Raw genomic sequence first — 14,347 nt, 5'->3', positions numbered from 1 at the left:
TCACTCGACTGACTTTGTCCATGGGTTATGCTTGTATGCATGCATACAAGTCCTTTGGTTGTTCTCTCACCTACTCCCTCCCTCCCCTCTCTCTTTCCCTGAGGTTGGATGGTCTGTTCAATGCTTCTGTGTCTCTGTATCTATTTTTGTTCATCAGTTTATGCTGTTCATTATATCCCATAAATTAGTGAGATCATGTGATATTTATCTTTCTCCAACTGGCTTATTTCGCTTAGCACAATGCTTTCCAGGTCCTTCCATGCTGTTGCAAATGGGTAAGATTCTTTCTTTTTTATGGCAGCATAGTATTCCATTGTGTAGATGTACCATAATTTTCGAATCCAGTCATCTGCTGATGGGCACTTAGGCTGTTTCCAAATCTTAGCTATTATAAATTGTGCTGCTATGAACATAGTGGTGCGTATATTCTTTCTGACTGGTGTTTCTGGTTTTTTGGAATAAATTCCTAGAAGTGGGATCATGGTGTAGAATGGAAGATCCATTTTTTATTTTTTATTTATTTATTTTTCAAAATATATTTTATTAATTTTTTACAGAGAGGAAAGGAGAGAGATAGAGAGCTAGAAACATCGATGAGAGAGAAACATCGACTAGCTGCCCGCAACCAATGTACATGCCCTTGATCGGAATCAAACCTGGGACCTTTCAGTCTGCAGACCGATGCTCTACCGCTGAGCCAAACCAGTTTCGGCCCATTTTTTATTTTTTTAGGAAACTCCACAGTGGCTGCACCAGTCTGCATTCCCACCAGCAGTACATGAGGGCTCCTTTTTCTCCGCATCCTCATCAGCACTTGTTTGTTGATTTATTGATGATAGCCATTCTGACAGATGTGAGATGGTACTGCATTGTCACACAACTTAAGAAAAGGAAGATAAACATTCCAATAAAAACAATTGGCAGCCCTAGCTGGTTTGGTTCAGTAGATAGAGCGTTGGCCTGTGACTGAATGGTCCCAGGTTTGATTCCAGCCAAGGGCACATACCTGGATTTCAGGCTTGATCCCCAGTAGGGGGCATACAGGAGGCAACTGATCAGTGATTCCGTCTCGTCATTGATGTTTCTATCTCCCTCTCCCTTCCTCTCTAAAATAAATAAAAATATATATTTTTAAAAATGGGCAAAAGTCTTAAATAGATCTTTTACAAAAGAGGACATAAAGAAGGCCAATAGACTTATGAAAACATGCCCAAAGTCACTATTCACCCAAGAGATGCAAATCAGCCATTATTTCTTTCAATAAAGTTCCTGTTCCTTTTTCTCTTTCTTCTCTGCCTGGGATCCCTGTAATGCAAATGTTTGAGTACTTGATGTTATTTCCAGAGGTTCCTTAAACTATGCTGGTTTCTTTTATTTGTTCTTCTTCTTCTTCTTCTTCTTCTTCTTCTTCTTCTTCTTCTTTTTTTAATCCTTTTTTTCTTTGTGCTATTCTGATTGGTTGATTTCTACTAGTCTGTCTTTCAAGTCTCTGATCCATTCTACTGAGTTTCCAATTTGCTGTTGGTTCTTTCTAATGTGTTTTTCATTTCAGTTATTGCATTCTTCAGGTCTGCTTGGTTCTTTATTACACTTTCCAACTCTTTGTTGAAGGCCTCCCCAAGTTCCTTTGCTCCACCCTCAAGTTTGGTCATCATCCTTATGACCATTTCTTTAAATAGTCATAATGGAGTTACCTCCATTTCCCTTGTTTGTCCCCACCCCCCAATATTTTTCTTGTTCCTTCATTTGAGAGATATTCTTCTGTCTTCATTTTGTTTGTCTTTCAATGTTTGTTTATATGAATTAGGCAAAAATAGCTATTGCTAGCTATTTTGGCCGTTTGTAGAAGTGGCCTCTGTGTAAGCTGTGTGTGCTGGATGGTTTGGCAGGCTGATAGAAGCCAAATGGGTGCCTCAGGCCTCAGGGGCACTGGCCTACTGAGCCAGAGTGGCTCTGGGTAGAGAGACCAAGTACATACAGCAATACCTTATTGATCCTGCTTGCTCCCTTTGTTTGGGGCCAAAATGGACTCTGGAATGAGTCTGGAAACCCAATGCAGTGACCTTGCTGATAGGCCAAAGCACCTGGCTAGAGACCCTGCCCACTATATGAGGCAGAGGGAGACATAAACAAAGGTCCTGACCAGCCCCTCCAACCCCAAAGAGTTCCCGCAGTTCTTTTTTTTTTTTTTTTTTTTTTAAATATATTTTATTGATTTTTTACAGAGAGGAAGGAAGAGAGCTAGAGAGCTAGAAATGTCGATGGGAGAGAAACATCGACCAGCCGTCTCCTGCACACCCCCCACCGGGGATGTGCCCGCAACCAATGTACATGCCCTTGACTAGAATCGAACCCGGGACCCCTCAGTCCACAGACGGACGCTCTACCACTGAGCCAAACCGGTTTCGGCATTCCCACAGTTCTTAAAGAGCTCCTGTGGCTCCTCAGCTTCTTTATTCGGTCTCCCCCTTGTTTGTTAGACAGAGAGTGGTTGGGTGTAGAGGTAATCAGAGTGTAGGCAATATGTGCCAGGTGGTTTGGGAAGCTGCTTAGAGCTGGACAGGTGCTTCCCACCCGAGGCTCTGGACACTGAGGCCAGGCTTAGCAGTGAAGTGCCATTGTTCCTGCTTGCTCCAGAGGGAAAAGGCTCCAGCCAACATAGCTGGGGGCAGTGGTGACTTGCAGGTAGGCCAAAGCACTCGGATAGAAGTGGAGGGAACATACACAAAGGCGGATCTTGGGCTCCTGAGCTCCCACAGCTCTCTGAGGGCTCCGGGGGCCTCCCAGCTTTCCCCATTGGGTCTCTTCGCTTATTTGTGGTCAGAAGCTGTTCATTCAGCCCTCAGGTGTCTCCAAGGAGTAATTGCTCTCTATCTCTATTTGGTTTGCTCAGAGGGAAGCTCGGGAAGGGAGAGTTCCTGTTTTCCATGCCTCTGCCACCTTAGACCTCCTCTCACTGAACATTGAGATAGTTTAGGCTGGATGTTTATGTTTGTTTCTGTCCCCTTTAATGGGGTGGGGGGAGAGGAGTTTTAAATAGTAAAAATCCACCGCTTACTTTCTGCTTTTGTATTTCTTCCTGGCTCAGCCTTGGGAGGTGATATACTATGGACACTTATCCATTTCTTATAGATTTGGTAATTTAATATTTCTGAATCTGTTTCTTCATCTGTAAGCTGGGAGGAAGAATACCTGCTTTATCCATGTCCTGTTTGTGCTGTGAGATCATGTGTATAGGGTGTTTCATTGTTCTTATGACTTCACAGCGGTGTAACTTGGTGGCTGTTGAGGCCACCTGAAGAGCTGGGAAAAGGTGAAGGGAAGACAATGATCTGGGTAAGGAGCTGCTGAGCTGAGGCGTTCCCTAGACAGTAAGGAGGGGCCCAGAGGCCTCTGAAATGCAGGATTCTTGCTCTGGAGAGAGACTGGGCTAGGCCACAGCTTTGGGAATCCTTAGTTTTATGCTCTAAGACTGGATGATCTCTTCCAAATAAAGGTGTATTGTCAGACAAGAACAAACCGAGAGCGTGGTCTTAGGGAAAATAATGAAGGATGCCGCAGGAGCAATGGAGGACAGGTATAGGGAAACCAGGATTCTATACAGAGAGGCCAACAGGAAAAAAAAATTCAAGAAAATTCAGGTTTAATCCCCATTGGATACAACTCTGGGCTCTTTAAAAGCGGACTCTGTATTAACTTAGTCCTGCCTGCCTTGTTTGGCTAAGACTGAATCGCTAAGTTATGCAGTTAAATTCCAAGAGTAGAGAGGCTGAGAGATGAACAGATTACTTTACAAAAAGGAAAAATCCATCTAAAAGATAAAATCTAAAAGAATAAACCTATTCCTGATGCTTGGTAGCTATTAAACTAAAAGTAAGTTAACCTTTGCAATTAATAGTCACTGGGCATCTGTAAAACCTACCACATATCTCTTGGGTATTAAAGAAAAAAAGAGTAAAAATCTTCCGGGTGCTCCATGTAGGACAATTCTGACTGAGAGACAGGTGTGGGCGGGGCAAAGGGAAGGGCCTGGCATGGGCCTGTGGTGGCCTGACCTCTGGGCAGATGTGCCCGGGAGGGAGAAGCCTCAGGAGAGGAATAAGAGTGAAGGGGCAGCAAGAACCTGGTGGAAAGTGTTGGAAGGAAACAGGATATCAATGTGTTTGATATCCTGACACCCAGAATAACTCAGCTCCTTTTAAAAAAATTTTACATATGCTTTGGAAGAAGAATAGAGGAGCCAGAGGATCTGGCTTCCAGGTCTGGTTCTGACACTGTCTTACAGTATAGCCAGATGTTTTTAGTGTCCCCAAGTAAACATTTCAGAAAGGGGGGCTCCAATCCTGTATAACAAAAGCCTAATATGCAAATTGACCCAACGGCAGAAAGACCAGTCGCTATGACACGCACTGACCACCAGGGGGCAGGTGCTCAACATAGGAGCTGCCCCCAACTGGCAGGTCTCAGGCTGGCCAAGGCAGGTGCCAGGTGGGATCCCTTGATCGCCCCACAGATTGGTCCGGATCGCTGGCCAGGCCTAGGGATCCTAACTGTGCATGAATTTTGTGCACCCGGCCTCTAGTTCTCTTATAAAGCCCTCTTCTTTCCAAAATAAAGCTCTCTTGCATCTTTTCAAAACTGCCTTAGAACTACACTCATTCCTTTGGAAAAGCACATCTATTCTTAGGGCTCTATTGGATTGTCGTCTTTGTATTGTTTTCATATATTCTACCAAGAGCATGCATTCTTTTGGTCAGAAAATAATGTTACTAAACAGCAGTAATTAAGAGATAGCACTGAAAACCCAAACCCAAGTTGTATGGCTCTGAATCTCAAGATCCTGTCACTGCGCTTCAGTCCCATATTTGAGGTTTTTTTTTTCTCCCTCTTGAATCCAACTGGTTACCATGCCCTGGGGATGTTATATCTGAAAAGATTCTAAATGCTGGAGTGGGGAAAAGTGGCTTAGGACCCAGCTAAGATGCACTCTGCCAAAGAGAATGTTGGTTTGTCTTTAGCACCTTTCTTGACTGCTTTTCAACCCTTCTCTCCCCTCAGCGTTTGTCACATTCACCATCCACCAGGTCCCTCTCACTCTAGAGATAAGAGTGGCTGCAGGGTCCTTCCAGGACTTTCTTTCCATGGCAACAGCTTTATACTGCTCTCCCCTTCTTCCCTCCCAAGTTACCCCTCACCAGCCCCTGTTCCAGAGCCAGTGCCAAACATCCTTGCCCATGTGTTACTGGGTTAATGCAGGTAATGTCTGCAGCTTAAAATAGGGTCCTAACCAAAAAGAAGGAACCAAATGAAAGAACCTAATGGTCAGGTTCTGAGTCTCAAGGGAGCTGGTAGGAGAAGCAAAGAAGCCTGGTGGCATCCATTGACCCAACTACATAGTCTACCTGGTACAAGATCACCATTTTTGGAGTTAGACTGGTTTCATATCCACCCACAAGCTGCACATCCCTGAGCAAGTCACTCAGTCTCTCTGTGCCTTAGTTTTTCTGGTCTATAAAATGGGGCCCTGAAAGCCAGTATAAGTGTTAAATATAAATAGTTAACTCAGTCTCAACTACACTCTGCATGCTTAATTAATATAAAAGAATAAGTACAAATCCAAAACATCACTATTATTTTACACTCAGTACTAGCCCGCTGGGACTGAACTCTGGCTGACGAAGACTATCCTTACAGCTTTTCATCTTCTTTGATATTAACCATGTCTTGCACCCTAGTTTCTCTTACTCTGTAACCCCAACCCCCCCCCCCCCTCGTGAATTTCTCACTGTTATCCCAAGGAAACCAAGGAACCAGACTCCATTGTGGTCAGAAAGAAGCCTGCCCTGCAGATGGCCCCATCACCCCTCTCCCCTATTTTACACGGAAAGATCAGTTTATCTTCTTGGCATAGTCACAGGCCCCAGATCAGGAATGGGGGGCGTGCGTGCTCACCAGCACAGTCCTTCACAGAATTCCCTCCTGCACGTAAAATCAGATGCCTCTACTATAAAAAAACAAAACAAAACAAAACAAAAAAAAAAAACTGGGAGCCACCATAAAGCTATGCATAACCAGAATGCTTCATTTCAATGGTTTCACAGAAAGAAAGCGTATTTGACTTCTGAGTAGAGAACCTGGAAGTGGTGGCTGCTCCTGCGGCTTTTCAACAGTTGAAGCCAATGCTTGGACATTGCCAAAGCGTGTCTTTTTTTTCCTGGAGAACTGAGTTACAAAATACTGGTTTCTATTAGGGTGTGTCTAGCACTTTCTGTGCCGCCAAGCCTGCCATTTTTATACACTGCACACTAAATTTTCCATGGACAGCCTCAAATTTATTCCCAGGCAGTAATGTTTAGGAAACCCAATATGAACGGGAAGATTGTTCTAAGGCAGCCTCAGAATTTGTGCCATGCAGTAGCCTAAAAGGAGTATTTTTGATGTATAAAAAAAAAATGTGTATTTTTGGCATGCCTTAATATTTGTGGGGCAAAGGGTAGTCACTCTTTTGATGTTTTCTTGGATAGGGTTGCTAGGGGAAACTTAAAAGAAAAAAATTCTTCTCTCTTTTTTATTTCTATACTTGTACAAAATATAGCCCAAACACCCACCTACACAGGCATTTTACATAAAGCGTTGGAAGCCAAATGACTGAAAAATACAACAAAATTATGTATATAGTGTCTGTTTTTTTTCTCTAGAGATTTACATGTGAATTTAAGCGGGAGCCAAAGGTAACTTTGGAGGAAAATAACCAGTTAGAGAAAGTGCTAATGGGAAGTGTGACTATAATTTGGTTTTATTGACAAATGAAAAAGCAGGTGCCATATTTTTAAAGAGAAATATAACAGGAAATAGAGCTTTATGTTTACATACTCATAAACATTCTCTCACCACCTCTAGAAACTTACATGTTGGCTACAACCACCAGCACAGCACCCGGTTTTATGTTTTGAGGAAGACAGCCTTCTTCTTCCAGGTGGCCTCTCAGGGGGACCCCACCCTCAAGGCCCATCCTTCCATGAAGCCTTTCCACCAGAACCACAGACACCATGCCCCATGCTCCAAATCATACTCTAGTTATTGCTGATGCCGCCGGCCTTGCAGAGCCCAAACACTCCACAAGCTGCTGGGAATGCTGCCTTAAAACGGCCCTCAGCAGAAGTATGATAAAAGCCTAATATGCAAATTGTTCAAACATGTGCTGACCACCAAGGGGCAGTGTGGAACATGGCAGGCATCTGAGATGCTGTTCTGGCAGCAGGTGGCAGTGCAGTATTGCCAGCCCTGATGGGCCCCCAACCGGAGCGGGACCTCGGTGGGATGGTGGAGCAGGTGAGGGGGCAGTGCCAGGCCACGGTGGGGTGCCAGGTGGGGCTTCAGGGCTGGCTGCGAGCTTGGGGGAGAGAGCTGGGGCCTGATCCCTGCTGACCACCCTGAGGGACCCCACCCATGCACGAATTCGTGCACCAGGCCTCTAGTTATATATAAAGGCCTGGCCCGTCACCCCAACTCAGAACAATTCGAAGAGCTATTCCAGCTCCAGAGCATGGTGCTTTGTTAGGTCTGCATTACAATCAAGTGTCCCTCTATTTCTCTTTTCTTCCCAGGTATTGATCCCAAGAACAGTCTCAGATAAACCTACTGCATCTTAACCTGCATCTCAGAGCCTGCTTCCTGGGGCACCAACCTACAACGTCTACTTATCCACCTGTACATCTACCTACCCATCCAGCTAGCACTGTGTTTAGGGCACCTGAATAGGGTTGGTGAGAGGTGAAAAAGACCCAGACCTTGGCTTTAGATTAGTTCAAAGCAAGAGATGAGACGTATACAGAAATAACCGTGAAGCACACAGTAGAAAGTGGCTGGTGTCAAGCAAGAACATAAACAGAGATGAGGCTGAGGTGTAATCGCAGGCAAAGAGATCAGGAGTCGTCATGCACTGGCTTAGCTTGTGGTAATCAGCATATGTGTCCTCTCCTCCCGCCTGATCTCAAGTCCTGTGGACAGGATGGGCTGTGTCCTTATCTCTCTTGGCTCCCCGTTACTTTCCAACACAGTGTCCTAGACAGTGCGAGGAGTCTTAAAGCAATGAAGCAAAACCAAACATGGAAGGAAGCGTTGGCAGTTCCGCTTCCTTGGACAGGTTTCTGGCTGTTTATCTGGCCTCTTAGTGCAGAGTTCTCAGGAGGCTCGTCAGGATCCATTTATTTATTATGTCCATAAAAATCTCGGGAGCATGAAAGCACAAGACAAAGTCCTGATTCTCAAAGTAGCAACAGCCCACTGTGTGAACAAGGCAGAGGCCCCTGAGTATGTCCACAAACGGGAATGAAACATGGGACTGGGACTAACAGCCAAGCGGTACGTCATCCCCAGGAGGTCCCTGCCCTCAGCTGGTCCGTCCATTAATCGTCCTCTCTCAGTGACAAAGGTTACTGTACAGCCTCCTCCAGGAACCTAACAATGAGAATCAACGAACTCCAGAACCTCACCAAGAATGAATGCACTGGCATGATTTACTGTCTACAGGTGGAAAGTATCTTTAAGGCAGACGTCACGAAGTTCCTGATGGAAGGAGCGGCTGGGAGTGCATCTCCTGCATTTCCCCGCCCTCACCCCTGTCAACACGGCAGTCTCCTTTCACTGCTTTTGTACAACCTGTCGCCAACTTCAGTTTGTTCCTCTGAAATGGCATTTGCATCCTGACTCTCTGCCTCGCCTTAGCGCTCAGCACGGCCACCCCCTCTGATATTGTGCCCACACCCTGGGAGCTGAGGCTCAAACCCGGGTCAGTCAAATGTGGCTTCTGCAAACCCAGCTCCCCGGTGGTCGCATCTCTGCTCAATAGTAAGCCCAGAGGGAGTCTCTCTTCACCATCAGGACCAAGTTACTAAGACCCTCTTATAAGCGGCCCTTCCTCCACTCCTCTAACTTTATCCCCAGTACTCCCTCGCATATTGCCTCCATTCCACTCTCCTCCCTGTTTGTGTGTGCCTTTGCTTCGGTGGGGTCTGACTTTGGAAACACCTTCCCTCCTTCTGGCCACCAATCGGTCCTACGCACTCCTTGCTACTTTGCTCACACGGACCAAGCTTGGGACCTAGGGGATGAAATGTTAGGAGCCTGCTGTTTTCCACTTCCTTTATTGTCTTCCAGTTCTACTCCACATCTGCACTCCACAGCACGGAAATGCTTGTCTGCAGTACCTACCCGGCAGCAAGGATGCCTCGTCAGCTTGGTTGCCCTGGACCAGCTAGCTGTCTGCCTTCAGCTGGGTAGACTACCCTGGTCTTACAAGCCAGAAAGGGAAAAAGCTGACATAGCTAATGTTGACTCGCTTGTTGCATCTTTGGACAGACTCTCAATCACTGCGGAGTTAACAGACCCAGCTCTAGGATTTCAAGGGACAGACTGCCAAGTTGGGTCTCTGGAATGAATCCAGTGTTCCATAAACTCTGCTTCTCTCCTAATCATAGAAAGAACCATAAAACGAGAGAAGGGCAGAGGCGCTGCAGACAGCAGAACGACACAGAGCATCATCCTGTGCTTCCTGAAAAACGGAAAATGCAGATTGAGACAGATCTCACCCCCCTTGGCCCTCCTATACATAGTGGCGCTAGAGGAGAGATCTGCTGGCGCTGAGGAGATCTTTGGAAAAGTCTCTTGAAAGGGGTTGAGAGTAAGTGGTCCTTGGAGACGTCCTCACTCCTCTGCCAATTCGTGATGGTGAGATGGGCAAAAATGGAAGAGAGATCAGTGAGTACCTCCCGTGCCGCCTGCTACCTTGAAGGGAAAATGTGTGTGTGTGTATGTGTGTGTGTGTATGTATGTATGTATGTTTGTGTGTGTATGTATGTATGTGTATGTGTATGTGTATATGTGTGTGTGTATGTGTGTGTGTGTGTGTGTGTGTGTGTGTGTATGGGTAGGAGGGGGGTAAGGAAGATGCACCCTCTTCTTCTATTTGAAGTGGCATGGAAGTGGCTAATCTCCAGGTTCCCAGGTGTATTGTGCAAGGGGTTCTCTGCTTTTTACAACTTTTCCTAGAGCTGGAGGAAAGGGTGGTGAAAGCAGATTTAAAATCTCCATCTTTGTGCCTTGTGCTGGAAGATGATGAGGGTGAAAAGAGATAAATTAAAAATAATCTACCCCCCCCCCAAATAATCTACCCAAAACAAACAAGCAAACGCATACACACACACACACACACACACACACACACGCCCCACCTTGGAGAGAGAAAAAAAAAATCTCAGACAGTTGCATTAATGTGATAATAATGACAACAATATTAATTGGCTTACAAATGCTTATGGGTTACATTTTACAAACCATGGGGGCGCATTCTTTAGCAGTGTTCTTATGCCACATAATCCAAGCAGGTGGTAATCAAAATAGCAGCTACCATGTATTGAATGACTATCAGGAATACTTTTCTTTTTTTTTTTTAAATATATATTTTATTGATTTTTTACAGAGAGGAAGGGAGAGAGCTAGAGAGCTAGAAACGTCGATGAGAGAGAAACATCGACCAGCTGCCTCTTGCACACCCCCTACTGGGGATGTGCCCGCAGCCAACGTACATGCCCCTGACCGGAATCGAACCTGGGACCTTTCAGTCCGCAGACCGACGCTCTACCACTGAGCCAAACCGGTTTCAGCCAGGAATACTTTTCATGTGTTATTTATCCTCACAGCCCCTTGTGGTACTATGGCTAATCTCCATTTTACAGAGGGGGAAACTGGTGTTTGGAGAGGCTAAGTAACTTGCCTATCAGGTAGAGATTGAAATCTAGGTCTTCCTGATTCCACAATCCAGGCTCTTGACCTTAATAAGGCCCATTTAGGGCAGGGCTTTTTCACAAGCTCAGGAAGGGCAGGGCATGGAGGAGGAAGGAGCCTTTATATGGCAACTCCCTATGAAATAGGTATGTGCGTGCATACACATACACACACACACACACACACACACAGATATCTAAGAGGTCCACTTGTTTTCCTGTCCTTCTGAATTAAAACCCATCCAGCTTGCACAGATACAGGTCCACACTCCTTAGAGGGACAGAGGTCAGTCCCTATGGCGAACATACCCATCATTTAACCTGTATCTGAAGCTGCAACAGAGTTTCTGTTTGACAAGATGCAGCCACTGCAAGGTGGTGAATTAACATCAAGCTTTGAAGCTTTGTCTCAATGAATACTTTAAGACTGAAAATAACTAGTGAGTGAGACAGAATGCCGTGTAGCAGAATGGCTCATGGCATTCAGAATGGCTTGTGAGATTCAAGCACATGGAGAAAGAAGGGATGACTGTAGAAAACAGTGAGGCACAAACAAATGGTGACAGCTCACAAGAGCTGGCTGCCCTACTCTTCATCTGGCCGCCTGACTTCCGTGGCAATGTCTGCTGTCAGCTGTGCAGAGGCCTTCTGACAGGGATGTGAGCACATTCAGGTACTCAGCGCTGGGCAGGCTGGAAGGAGTCACAGCTTAAGAATCTTAAGAATACCTTTTGCCGCTGAAACTGGTGTGGCTCAGTGGATAGAGCGTCGGTCTGCGGACTGAAGGGTCCCAGGTTCGATTCCGGTCAGGGGCATGTACATTAGTTGCGGGCACATCCCCGGTAGGGGGCGTGCAGGAGTCAGCTGGTCGATGTTTCTCTCTCGTTGGTGTTTCTAGCTCTCTATCTCTCTCCCTTCCTCTCTGTGAAAAATCAATAAAATATTAAAAAAAAAAAGAATACCTTTTGCCCCTTTTACCTAAGTACTCACTTTTCTAGACTGTCTCCCTCCTCCCCACCTTCTCCTCCTCTCCCCATCACCCCAAAGGGCATCTCAGGGTGGGCCTGGAGAGCTTGTCAGTTCCTGGGATTTTGAGAAAGTAAAGTGTCAGTGTCACTGCCCTCCCCCACCCCCATTCACTTTTAAATTTTTTTATTTTTATTTTTCACAGAGAGGAAAAGAGAGGGATAGAGAGTTAGAAACATCGACGAGAGAGAATCATCCACCAGCTGCCTCTTGCATACCCCCCACTGGGTATGTGCCCGCAACCAAGGTACATGCCCTTGACCGGAATCGAACCTCAGTCCGCAGGCCGAGGCTCTATCCACTGAGCCAAACCAGTTTCGGCCCCCTCATTCACTTTTGAAGATATACTTAGATACACACAAAACAACCACTGCAACTTTTACATGATGTGAGAAGACCCACAAATCACTTGTGAAATGAAACCTTAATGTTTCACAGTCACAGAAACATACAGGCGGGCAAAGGGCTCATGTGTATTCACTATACCTACACAAGCAGGTAGCCCTGGCGTGCGCACAGGAATCCTCACACAGGGGCATCTCGGTGATGCCACCTTTCCTTGCTGCAGCCTCTTCCCACCGACCTGAAGGTGCTGGCCACAGCCGTCCTGTGAGAGGCTGAGGGGTGTGACCCAGTGGAAAAGGACTCCGTCCTTGGCTACTCCCTGGCTGTGAGACGTGGGCAAGCTATGGCGGTCACCTGGCCAGGGGCTGTGAGGATGAAGGGGAATGATACACGTAGGGTCCTCGGCACAGCGCCTGGCGCTGTCCTGCCTGGTTCCAGAGCCTGCCTTTCCTACACCCACTCCTGGGCTCATGGTGCCCTCTTGTCACTTGGTCCCCCCATCCTTAGGACACTGGTCTGACATTGGGAAGAGTGGGGACTAGTCCGGGGGCCTCGGGTCTATACCAGGTGGGTCCCAGCACTCAGGTCGCAGGTCTGCTGGCGAGAGCTGGCCTTCAGGGTCACACGGGGGGAGGGGGGAGCGCAAAAAGGGCACGTGGCTCGGATGTTCTTGTCTCCGGTGCCTGGATGCCAGGGCGGCGGGCAGAGCCAGCCAGAGGAGATGGGCAGAGCCCAGCAGTAAGTCCACCCAAGGCTGTGGGTGGTTTCCTCCTGTTGCTCAGTATCAGGGAGAGGCGGGGGAGGACATTCATTTTTTCCTAAGCATCCACCCACTGCTTCAATAACTATCGATTGTGAAAAGCCGGCGGCGGCGCCTCTTCCAGGCGAGGCCCGGCCCCGGCGCGCCCCCGCGGGACCCCCTGCGCGCGTGCAGGACAGGCGGGGGAGGGGGGGGGGCGCGAATGCTTCTGCACCGGCCGGTCTAGCGAAACCGTCTAGCGAAACGGCAGCTGCTAGCTGTAGTTTGACCCTTGCACGTCCACCCGCGGGGTATTTCTTTCCCGAGTCCCCAGTCATCTTCTCGTCCCGGGTCACCTGCTCCGCAGCGGCCGCGTCGCCCCCGACTCGGGGACGGGGCCAAGAGCTCGGAAAGTTATTTCAGAGGCAGATATGTTGCAATCCTCCCCGTAGCAAACTACAGACAGGTCTTGGATTCCCCAAACCTTCCCCCACCCCATCCAGCTCCGGAGACCCCAGCCCGCAGCGGGAGACCTGCCGCGCCGGGAGCTACACACAGACGCACCCCCTTAGCCTCCGGCGCGCCCGGGTGCAAAAGGGGAGAAGCCCCAGCAAACTCGCAGCGCGGAGCAGCGGCCAGTCCCCGCCTGGAAGGGACCCAGCGGCTGGGGATTGGCCTCCCGCCTGGCAGCTCCGAGAAACACTCGCGATTTCCTGCCCCGGCCTCTCCCCTCCCGGCCCCTGCCCCGCGGCAGGGCTGCGGCGACCCCTCAGTCAGTACCTGCGGCGGCGGTGGGCTCGCCCTCACTCTGCTCGCCGGAATCCGAGTCCATGCTGCGGGCTGGGCGGCCACAGCCTCCTGCCCGTCTGCGGGGCGCGGGGAGTCGGCGAGCGTCCCGGCCCGGGCTGTCCGGCGCGGGCGGTGCGGTCACCCGGAGACGCAGCCCGGGAGGCGCGGGCTGGGCTGTGCGTGGCGGCCGTGGCCAGGAGGCGGCTCCGCAGAGATGCCCGCCGCCCGCTCCCCGCCGGCCGGTGCCTGCGCGAGGGGAGCGCGGGGCGGAGGGTGGGGCGCGCGGGGCGGAGGGTGGGGCGCGCCGGGAGGGAGCGGGGAGGGGGAGAGGGAGGCGCGAGTGGTTGGGAGCGGGAGCCGCCGGCGCCTCGCAGGGTCCCGCCGGGGGTTAAAAACCCGGGGGCGGTGCCCCGCCTCCTGCCCGCGCCCGGAGCCCCGGAGTCCGGACTCCGGGAGCGCCGTGCAGGGGCGCGGTGGGCGAGGCTGATCCCTTTTTCTTGGGTGTGGCCAAGTTTGGAGGATCCTTAGGTGAAAAGGTGCCAAATAGGAAAATGTGAAGTTCCGAGTGAGAGGGTGTCGGGACGCGCGGGTTCGGTGTGACTCCGCTGCTTACAAGCCCTGGGGCAGAGTGACTCAACTTAGATCTTCTTCCTCACTTGGGAAA

General features: G+C 48.9%; 1 protein-coding gene across 2 annotated transcripts in view; it reads right to left on the bottom strand.

The window, feature by feature from the left end:
- Nucleotides 1-13,848, bottom strand: part of TNFAIP8L3 (TNF alpha induced protein 8 like 3) — a 41,341-nt gene extending 27,493 nt beyond the window's left edge. Inside the window, exons 1-3 of one of the 2 annotated variants that reach the window (XM_036442122.2) lie at nucleotides 13,675-13,848; nucleotides 9,591-9,727; nucleotide 9,288 (exon numbers count right to left, since the gene is read on the bottom strand). In XM_036442122.2, the coding sequence (XP_036298015.1) occupies nucleotide 9,288; nucleotides 9,591-9,727; nucleotides 13,675-13,726 (190 nt within the window). In that variant the 5' untranslated portion in view covers nucleotides 13,727-13,848. The remainder of the gene's footprint in view (nucleotides 1-9,287; nucleotides 9,289-9,590; nucleotides 9,728-13,674) is intronic. The other variant, XM_036442097.2, reaches the window with a different exon arrangement.
- Between the last annotated feature and the right edge of the window lie 499 nt (nucleotides 13,849-14,347).

This window comes from Pipistrellus kuhlii, unplaced genomic scaffold (assembly GCF_014108245.1).
Source record: "Pipistrellus kuhlii isolate mPipKuh1 unplaced genomic scaffold, mPipKuh1.p scaffold_m20_p_1, whole genome shotgun sequence".
NCBI classification, from domain to species: domain Eukaryota; kingdom Metazoa; phylum Chordata; class Mammalia; order Chiroptera; family Vespertilionidae; genus Pipistrellus; species Pipistrellus kuhlii.
This window is presented reverse-complemented; position numbering and strand designations above follow the sequence as displayed.